The sequence below is a fragment of the Glycine max genome, chromosome 3 (assembly GCF_000004515.6).
Source record: "Glycine max cultivar Williams 82 chromosome 3, Glycine_max_v4.0, whole genome shotgun sequence".
In the NCBI taxonomy this organism is placed as follows: domain Eukaryota; kingdom Viridiplantae; phylum Streptophyta; class Magnoliopsida; order Fabales; family Fabaceae; genus Glycine; species Glycine max.
The window spans coordinates 46869978-46881193 of NC_016090.4; the positions used below are offsets into that span (position 1 = coordinate 46869978).

Genomic DNA, 11216 nt, shown 5'->3' on the forward strand with positions numbered 1-11216 from the left:
TGATTTAGCTTGTTTATTAAAAGGATTAAACTTAAGCGCTTTTAAAAAAATTATTTTCTATTTAAATAAAAAGATCATACCATAGATCTTAGAAAAACGATTTAATTTAATAGACTTGCCTATATATATAATAATATTATTATTATATATAATATATCATGTTATATTTATAAACACAAATATAAAAATTTAAAAGTATTAAGATAAATTATCTTTTTATATAACCAGTTGATAAAATATTTTTAATGACTATATACTAAATAAAAAGCATAGTTTGTGATTTACAAAGTTATTAAACTCGGCTTAAACCAACTGGATCGACATGTTGATCTAGGAACTGGGCATCCAACCAATCAGAGTAATATGTTGGATCGATTTCACGGATGATCCAGTACGATCATGTTTGACTCGGTATGAACCAATGACTTAATGACTGGGCGGGTCATGTAACTTTTTTCTTTTACAGTTGAACAATATTACTCATATTAGATCAGCCCTAGTTTATAGATTTGCTTGTATTTTTTTACCAAGCATAAATACATTTTGAAATTTGAGAAAATAAAGTTTTTACCATTTTCAATCTTTCCTTGACTAATTAGAGTGTATTAGGGGGTGTTTGCTTTAGTTATTTTCTGTTTTCATTTTCATTGGAAATAAAAAATAGTGATGAGAATGTGTTTGTTTCGAATTCTGTTTTCATTTTTAGTAAAAATATTTTTTCAAATGAACCAAAAACTGAAAACAATAAAATCTCATTTTCAGTTGAAATCAAGAACCTCATTTTGGGTAGAATGAAAACGCGATGACAAGGAATGTAATTTTAAGCAAATCTAAAAATACATTTCCTTTTGAAAACGCATTTTTAGTATTTTTATTTCTTAAAAACAGAAAATAAGAAGTCAAACCAAATATGTTTTCAGAATTCTAATCTTTTAAAAATAAAAGAAATGAAAACAGAAAACAAAAATGTAAAGCAAACACACTCTTAGATTATTGTTGTCATTGTACAACAATAATAAATATTTTAAATTCTAACTTAAGGTTGTTTATATATACTGAATTCTAAAATTGCATGCTCAAAAATATTAAATTGGCTTAAATACATTTTTGTTTTACGCAATTTAATATTTTTTTCATTTTCGTTCTTATAAATTTATTTTTTTTCGTTTTAGTCCTTGTAAAATATATTTATTTTATTTTTTGTCTTTAAAGTGTTTTAGATAACGCTTTGAACAATAAAAAAAATGTTATTTAAAATACTTTAAGGATAAAAAATAAAATAAATACATTTTACAAGGACTAAAATATTTTTTTACATGGATAAAAATAAAAAAAAAATATTAATTTATAGGAATAAAAAATATATTTAAGTCTATTAAATTTATCAATTAAAAAAAATTGAACCAACATGCTTATCCAAACCATCACTGATCAATCTTTTTTGGGCTAGGTGAAAAATCGATTTAAGTCAAATTAAACTCAAAACAAATTTTTTACAACTTAGTCAAACCTATGTAGGGTTGACCATAAGCCTAATCTAGAGAAGCGATGGTTCCACGGACCATATTAGAAGGGGCAAATTAAATAAGTTTATATAGTTGTGCAATGTTTTTTATATTATTTTATGACATATCACAAGTTTTTAAGTTTAAATATTTGAGAACCTAAATCAATTGTATAAGTTGAAGGAAAAATTAGTAAGAATGTCACACACATGATACAAGCATAGTTGTAAAATTTGATTCGGCCTGGTTAGTCGGACCGGTATAATTGAGATCTGGTAGTTTAATCGGATCGGTTCAACTATTGGATCAATCACACAATTAATCTGGAATGACTCGATCAAATCCGGCTAGTTAAATACTGAATCCCAGTTGGACTGGTCTGACCCATCCGGTTTTACAAAAAAAAAAATGGACTACCTTTACAACGTTGTTTTGATGTCTCATTATTATCTATTGTTATTTTGAATTTTGAAGTATGGATGAACTTTTCTTACTTAAATAATATTAGTTATATACTTATATATAATAAATACATATATAATTTTGAATTTATATTAGGTCAAATCGGACCAATTATTGACCCACCGGTTGGACTACTGACCCACTACCTCGACCGGGTCAAGATCATAAAATACCTATCAAATTCAAATTATATTATATAATAGTGAATGCTGGATTTTTAGGGGACAACATAAAAGAAAAGTGAGAATAACATAAATAAAAATACAAAAAAATATAGTATAAAATAAATATATACAAAAAAAATATTAATATAAAATTTATTGAAGAAAAGATCACAAAAAAATTGGTTAAAATGACTTGAATACATAAAAAAAGATAAAAAAAAAAAGCATCAGTTTAAAGAATCAATTGTGTGGACTTTATTTTTTTTTAATCATGTCATTCGTACGAGCAATTAAATATAATATTGCTCACCAATAACTTATTTGTGTGTGGGCTTTACTTTCGTTTCTCTATATATGACTTTGATTTATTGGCGTCATTGGAGTGACAATTTTCCACCTACCAACTCTTCTTATTCAACGATGTGAAATAAACCATCCTCATTTATACTATGACACTTGCATTCAGATTTAAAAGGAATTGAGCAATATCTCCATGGTAAGATGAAAATGAAAAGTCAAAAGTTTTAAATGTTTTTTTTTTTATCAGTAGTTTTAAAAAGTCTAAATTTTAGAACAAGTTTTCCGGCTAACATCTGTTTAATTCCACAACAATTCTATGGTCTCAACTAGTATAACTGGCATTTTAATATTCTTCCCTTATTTCTTCTTTCAGAAAGGTTTTGCTTTTGTTGCGCACTCTTCCATGTTGATTTTCATCGTATGATGTCAGATTTGGAGAAATTAGATATGAAAATGCCATATTTACTTTTATATTCAAAGATGTATACTATAGTTTAGTCTTTCTCTGTCTTAAATGGAGATTATTGAAATTAATTAAACAATTTAATTCGGTAACGCTATCAATGTTTCGTTTACTTTTTAAATATTTTTATTGTATGGCTTGGGACCCATATCGTGGGCCTGGTGGAAAGGCCTTTAGTGGAGCGCTTGAGTGGTTTTCTAATGGATCTAGGAAGGAGGGGTTGTGCTATTCTTACATGGTTTCCCACTCTTTCCACCCCTTACTTTTTCAAAAACATTTGCAATCACCTAATTATTCTCACTTGTATTTCCCCACCACACCAACTCCTCTCCCTCCCCTTTTCTAGTGTTTGTACCCGTCGTGCCACAGGGCATCAAGGAGGTTGTCACGATCACATCGCATCAATGGAAAATCACTCAACCTTTGGCAGTTGCAGTGGAGCTCGAGTGGTGGTTGCCAACTACCACGCCACAAAAAAATTGAGCCTGATAGCTACCATGGCGATAGTCATTTGCCAAGGTCGTTTTTCCAATTCTTCTGCCCACTCTCTCGCACCTTGATTTGTATCCCAACAATGTTCCTCTCACCATCGTTGACCCTTGACACGCCTTCTAGGCCCTCTCTTCTTTTTTTAGCTCCACAACTTACAGAATGTGAGCACATTTTCATTGAATATTTTGAAACACGGAAACATGTTTCCAATCTGTTAAAAATTACCGACACAATACACTACAAAATGTGATTCTGTTGATCCAAATGCACAATGAAAAGATGTTTTCCTTTGTATCTTTAATCAATGGAATCACGTTTCTATCATATGTTTTTCAAAAATCACAAAGTTGAACAAAAATACAGGGTAGGAATAGCAGAATACGTTGTAAAATTGAAACAAGATTTGGTTAGACAATATATTTGTGAATTAATATTAAAGTAACATGTTGAAGTTTTAGAGGAACTGAAATGGGACGAAATCTTTGTTTTTTTGGTACAGGAAGGAAAGATAAAGACCAATTAGTCTAAGCTAGCTGAATCAATCAGGAAAGAATCCATAACAGTAGCTGGTGCAAACTCTTATGATATGTAATGCTGACGAGAACCATTTATAATTTCACATATTTTAGAGAGACTTACTTTATGCATCAATTTATCATATATGATTATTAATGTATTTTATAATTAATAAACAAATAGGTACTTGACACAAGGCAAAAGTTTTGGACGCTTAGATAAAAAACATTGTTGCGTCTTGGTTAACTTTTATAAAACGCTCATATATCTTAACAAATATAATTAAGTAATATCAAAGCGATAAAGAGGTACATTTAATGTACACTTTTATCAAGAAAATACTTATATATTTTACTTCTTCCTCCGCCCATTATAATTATTATATAATTATTTCAAAATAATTATTATTTTAATTTTTTAATATAACATTAATTATATTTTTTTATTTATATCTTTTATAATATTAATGGTGAATAATAAAATTTATAAATAAATTAATAATGATATAAAATTAAATTTATAAAATTATTATTCTTTTTATCTATTAATTATTTTTTCTTAATATGTATTAAACAACACGATTATTATTTTGAGACGTACTGGTACGCTTTATCAAAACTTGTTGGTGTGCTACAAATTTTAATAGCCTTATCAAAATAGTTTTAGGAGTCAAACGCTTTATATGTTTTTGATTTCAACTCTTTTATAGAAGCAAATAATGGGTTAATAATAAAAATGTATTCGTCGTGATATTATGAGAAATGTTAAACTTAATTAGGGATGCAAATTTGTACAGCCGAGTAAAAATATAGACTTAGACTTATGAAAAAAAATAAATGAATTAAATTTGATTCATTCATTTAAATAAGTTTAATTAAAAGTTTGACTTGTTTAAAACAATTAAAACTTGAGTTTAATTTGTTTAACTCATTTATTACTTAATTAGTTTTTTATTTTGTGAAATTTTTTCCTTAAATTATTTTTTAACTTTATCATTTTATTATTTAATATAACATTTTAATACTAGATAATAATGAGTTATTTATATAATTTTAATATTAGATAATAATCTACAAATAAAATTAAGTGGAATGATATAATAAAATTTATATAATTTTAATTTTTTTTTCTCTCTGGAGTTATTTATGTAAACAAGTTATTAGTTCTAACTGGTAAAACGAACTTATCTTATTTAAATAATTAAGTTAAACCTGAAACTTATATTTATTGATTTAATTAAACAAACAAGCTTGGTCAAACATTTAATGAATTAAGTTTGAATAGTTCACAAATAAATTTACTTATTTATATTTCTAATTTAAATCATATGATTATAATAGAAAAATGTAAGTATCAACATTATCATACAAAATGTATGCAAAAAGAATTTTATTTTTATATATGTCCGTTTATAATTGTTTATCGTCTGATGACAAAAATGCCATCAACCGATAGAGAAACAAATAAATAGGAATTTGACGTAAGGAAAAACTTTAAATAAATTTATTAGAGTTTAATTTTCATGTGTGGTTCGTGTAATTTTTAATTTTTTACATTTTAGATTTAATTTTTGAAGTAATTATTATAAAAATAAATTATTTTATTATATATGATGATTTATGTCGTATATAATTAACTAGTATTTTAGTTTCTACAATACACATAATAAATATTTATTCTATATAACTGAAATTTATAATAAATATTTTGAAAGTATAAATTATATTATAATTAAATTTTATAATAAATAATTATTTTTTAACATATAAATCATATTTTAGATTATAATAAATAATCTATATTGTGATACAATCTACAAAGTTATTTTAACTATTCATAATTTTCTCTAAAAAATTATAGAAATTAAATTTAAAAATAAAAAATAAAAAATATATTGAAAGATATAAGATACTAAGAAAACTTCTCAAAAACACTCTCATTAAAAAAAAAAAAGTCATCGTTGAAAGAATAATACCTAAAAATATTCTCATTCAAAATAACTATTCTAATTTACATATAAGATTCATTTTATTTGCTAAAATAATAATAGTAATAATATAATTTATATTAACACAAATAATATAAATTTTATTGGTATTCAAAAGGGTTCTATAGTAAATTATATATAACATTATCTATTTTGTCTTCTGTTGTTCTATCATTTGATGTGTATCAAACATAAAAAAGAGAAATCTTAAAAGTCATTCTAACATCTGGAAAAGATAATAGGCCAGTTTTTGTCGGATTAAAAAACTAACTCTAGTATAAAATAATCCAATAATTATTTTTAGAGATTAAAAAAAGCATAAACTAAATTATGTTTGATTATAATCATAAAAATTATTTTTTAGAAAAGAAACAGTTTATTTCATTATAAGGAATTAAACATTGTTTCTGATTTTAATCAAATTTTAAATTCTTTTAACTTCGGGCTGTTTTGAAAAATAAAATAAACATAAAAAAGAAGAAAATTATAAATAAGATTCTTTTAAGGGGGAAAAAATACTGTTAAGCAACGGCTTGAATGTTTATGTTATTATAAGAATTGATTGTATCTGATTAAATTAAATATTTAAATATGAAACGTACTCAAGGTCAAAAAATGTCTGTTTCCCATCGACGCGGAGTTATTCTGCCTAAAGCTGGTTTTGACTTGGTAGCCGATTCAGGTGGATTGACAAATAAATTGGCCTAGGGAGTAGTATGTATGTATGTATGTTTTTCTTTTCTTAAAATTAAAAAAACAGTTTGATGCTGTCTGACTTATCATAGTATTAATCAAATACGAGGCTGCTCATCCCGACCCGTTCCATTGCAAGAAACAGAACATGGCCCTTTCAAAAGAACTTATGGGTTTTTCCTCATTTTTTTCTGCTTCCTCCAAAGTGTTTCTGCACAACAAGCATGGCACCTTCTGGGTCAATCCTATCTTGCTTCCTTCGGAAAACCCACGAGTTATGAGGTTGAGGAAGGGTGCAAAGTTTCCGGTGGCAGCTATCAGTGAGGATTTGATAAAGACCACACTGACAGTGCAAGCAGAGAAACCAGTACAATTCAAGGTCAGAGCGGTGGTGACAGTGAGGAATAAAATCAAAGAGGATTTCAAAGAGACTATGTTAAAGCATTTTGATGCCATCAATGATAGGATAGGAACTAGAAATGTTGTGCTGGAGCTTATCAGCACCGAGATTGATCCAAGTAAGCCAGCCTTTCACAACTCACCATTCTAATCATTTTCTTTTTCTAGCTAGGTGTCACAAATTGACCATTTCATAACAGAAAAGTCCTTTAATTTTCTTCTATCATTTTAATGATTCCTTAGAAACGAAATCTCCAAAGAAGAGCAGCAAAGCAACGCTAAAGGACTGGTCGAAGAAATCCAACGTCAAAGCAGAGAGAGTTAATTACACAACTGAATTCATTGTGGACTCGAATTTTGGAGTCCCTGGAGCTATTACCGTGACAAACAAACACCAAAGAGAGTTCTTCTTGGAAAGTATAACCATCGAAGGGTTTGCCAGTGGAGCAGTTCATTTCCCCTGCAAGTCGTGGGTACAAGGAGAGAGGATATTCTTTTCTAACCAGGTAACTAACTAACCAGTAATTTTCCAACTTGGAAAGGTCAAAGCAATTACTGGTTAATTATATTTGAATGCTACAGTAATTTTCCAACTTGGAAAGGTCAAAGCAATTACTGGTTAATTATATTTGAATGCTACAGTAATTTTCCAACTTGGAAGGTCAAAGCAATTACTGGTTAATTATATTTGAATGCTAATCAGTTGAACAGGCACTCCATTTTCTTTTTTATTGAAAAATTTCAAACTTTCAATTGTTGACTCTCCTGCTTTGTATTGTAGTTATTTTACATCAAAGAAAAAGTCTTCACCAAAGTCATAAACAAGCAGCTATACCTTTGAAATGAGTTTTGAAAATTCTTATTGACTAATGCTAGGGTTAATTTAAGTTTACGTTTCAACCACCGACAACATAGACACCACCAAATTTAATACAACCACTTAGAAAAAGACAGTACTAGTATTTTATTACATACAATCTTTCTCTTTTTGTGTGTGTGTTAATTCTGGTTTTAACAAAAAAAAATCTGAAATTATATTATATATTATTTGATTTATTTTGTCAGACATATTTACCTGGTGATACACCTGCTGGACTTAGAGTATTGAGGGAGAAGGAGCTGATAAATCTTAGAGGTGATGGGAAAGGAGTTAGAAAATTATCTGATAGAATATATGATTTCGATACATACAACGATCTGGGAAATCCAGATGAAGGAGTTGAGCTTACCAGACCAACTCTCGGTGGATCCCAAAACCATCCATACCCAAGACGCTGTCGTACTGGCCGCGCCCCCACTGATACAGGTAACATTAACAACTCAATCACTATGAGAACTGATCATTCACTTTATAATATAGTTCTTAAGGCATTGACTGTGCCAGGATTAGGATTATTATTTCTCTATACTTTTATATTTTTTGATGGGTGCGGAGAGAATTGAGTTTTACGTAATACTAGTTACTTGGCATAACAGTAAATTGATGAGTATTACAGATATGCATGCTGAGAGTCGTGTGGAGATGCCACTGCCTATGTACGTACCAAGAGACGAGCAATTCAATGAGTCTAAGCTGAACACATTCGTAATCAAGAGGCTCAAGGCAGTGCTCCATAACTTGATCCCGGGCCTTAAGGCTAGTCTTTCTGCTAATAACCATGACTTCAACAGATTTTCAGACATTGACGACCTTTACAGTGATGAAATTTTGAATAAAATTCCTTTGCCACAAGTGCTCACAAAGATACAAGATTGCGGCCGGGGACTTCTTAAGTATGACACTCCCAAGATTATTTCCAGTGAGTATCCCGTTGTCTTGTCCTTCTAATTATTAGAATTTTGGCCTGAACTAATTTCACCTACATAACTAAACCTCGCTTATTTACCTCTTTGTTGTAAGATTTCAATTTTAGATCTCATTGTTATATTAACTATTGGCGTGCCTTTATTTATGGAGTATAGAGATAAAAGATATATATGTGGCCAAAACTGCTATATATTGTGTAACTTAAGAGACTTTTTGCCTGCCAACTTACTCTTGGAGTAACTCTAAAAGAGTTGCTCTTGGAGTAAGTGGATCTCCTCCCTATATATATATATAGGTCCGTAAAAGGAGGACTTCCACATCACTGTCAACGGTTCCAAGCCAGATTGGATTAAGCTTCATGATAATTCTTCTACTTAATTCATCGATGATTATAATAAGTGTTTATTAGCATATGTGGGACTAATATATAATTATTTTTGTAACCAAGGTGTTGTATTTGCTTTTCTGGCTGATTAAACTAATGATCTCGTGTGTTTAATTATCATACAGAGGACAAATTTGCCTGGCTGCGAGATGATGAATTTGCCCGGCAAGCAATAGCAGGAGTCAACCCTGTTAACATTGAGGGGCTTAAAGTTTTCCCACCGGTGAGCAAACTTGACCCGGAAATATATGGCCACCAAGAGTCTGCACTCAAAGAAGAGCATATTCTGGGACAACTTAATGGCATGACCGTGCAACAGGTACCCTCAAAATTCTTAATTAAATGACTAACAATGTCTTGTTTCTAAATCCCATGAGTTCTCTTAAACAATCGGGCCCCTATTACTAACTTTATTCCTTTGAGTTTATCAGGCAATAGTGGAAAATAAGCTGTTTATGATAAATTACCACGATGTCTATGTTCCATTTCTTGACGAGATCAATGCCCTTGATGGTAGAAAATCCTATGCTACCCGCACCATATTTTTCTTGACACCACTTGGCACTCTCAAGCCTATTGCTATAGAACTTAGCCTCGGACCAAGTTCCGGATGGAAACGTGTAGTTACCCCTCCTGTGGATGCAACTACAAATTGGAAGTGGCAGCTTGCCAAAGCTCATGTTTGTGCCAATGACGCTGGTGTGCACCAACTTGTTAACCATTGGTAAGCAAACCCGGAAGCACCATACATATAAAATATTTAACTTCAAATTACATGTTGTTGGTTAAATTAGCCAATTTTTTTGTTCGGTAAAGGTTGCGCACACATGCCTGCATGGAACCATTTATATTGTCTGCTCATAGGCAATTAAGTGCAATGCATCCTGTTTTTAAGCTGTTGGATCCACACATGAGGTACACATTAGATATCAATGCTTTAGCCCGTCAGAAACTGATCAATGCTGATGGAATCATTGAGTCTTGTTTTACTCCTGGGCGGTACTGTATGGAGATCAGTTGTGCTGCATACAAAAACTTGTGGCGCTTTGACATGGAGGGCCTCCCTGCAGATCTTATACGCAGGTAAAAGTAGATGAAAATGATAATTCTTTCTCTTTCTCTTTCTCTCTCTCAGTTGAATGAATTCCATTCCATCCCTACTGGCTGGTGCAGGGGAATGGCGGTACCTGACCCAACACAACCAAATGGTGTAAAGCTCCTAATTGAAGACTACCCTTATGCAACGGATGGACTTCTGATCTGGTCTGCAATTGAAAACTGGGTCCGCACCTATGTGAACCACTACTACCACCATTCAAATTCAAGCCTGATTTGCAATGACAAAGAGCTACAAGCTTGGTACTCTGAGTCAATCAATGTGGGCCATGCCGATCTTAGGCATGAAAGGTGGTGGCCCACATTGAATAATAGCGAGGATCTTGTGTCTATCCTTACCACCTTGATTTGGACGGTATCCGCACAGCATGCAGCTATTAATTTTGGGCAGTACCCTTACGGAGGTTATGTGCCCAATCGTCCTCCGTTAATGAGAAGATTAATCCCAGAAGCAGAAGTCGAGAGTACTAGTACTGAATATGCCAATTTCTTAGCTGATCCCCAAAAGTTTTTCCTAAATGCGTTGCCCAGCGTGTTACAAGCTACGAAATATATGGCTATTGTTGACATCCTCTCTACCCACTCATCCGACGAGGAGTATTTGGGAGAGCGGCGACACTCATCCATTTGGTCAGGTGATGCAGAGATCATTCAGGCATTCTATAGCTTCTCCACAGAGATCAGACGGATAGAGAACGAGATTGAGAAAAGGAACCGTGATCCAACACTCAGGAACCGTTGTGGCGCAGGGGTTTTACCTTACGAGTTACTTGCACCTACCTCTCAACCCGGCGTTACATGTAGAGGGATTCCTAATAGTGTGTCCACGTAAAGTAAACTAAATGCTCAGCCTCAATACTTGTCAGAGTATACTAAGATTTTTCTGTAATCAAGCCATTAGACATTAATTCACACACTAATTCTGAA

General features: G+C 31.1%; 1 protein-coding gene across 1 annotated transcript; it reads left to right on the forward strand.

Annotated features, from left to right (window-relative positions):
- The first annotated feature begins 6548 nt into the window (after positions 1–6548).
- On the forward strand, positions 6549–11216 carry LOC100800065 (linoleate 13S-lipoxygenase 3-1, chloroplastic). Its single transcript, XM_003521793.5, has 8 exons — positions 6549–7100; positions 7225–7487; positions 8047–8287; positions 8478–8780; positions 9299–9492; positions 9605–9897; positions 9990–10256; positions 10347–11216. Exons 1-8 carry the CDS (start codon positions 6731–6733, stop codon positions 11119–11121), a joined length of 2706 nt encoding a protein of 901 aa, XP_003521841.1. The 5' UTR covers positions 6549–6730; the 3' UTR covers positions 11122–11216.

Excerpts from the sequence above, each read along its gene's own strand:
- LOC100800065 (XM_003521793.5), top strand. The coding sequence starts at position 6,731 with ATGGCCCTTTCAAAAGAACTTATGGGTTTTTCCTCATTTTTTTCTGCT. Across the intron at positions 9,493-9,604 it reads ATGGCATGACCGTGCAACAG|GCAATAGTGGAAAATAAGCT; the intron begins GTACCCTCAAAA and ends TGAGTTTATCAG. Across the intron at positions 10,257-10,346 it reads CCTGCAGATCTTATACGCAG|GGGAATGGCGGTACCTGACC; the intron begins GTAAAAGTAGAT and ends TGGCTGGTGCAG.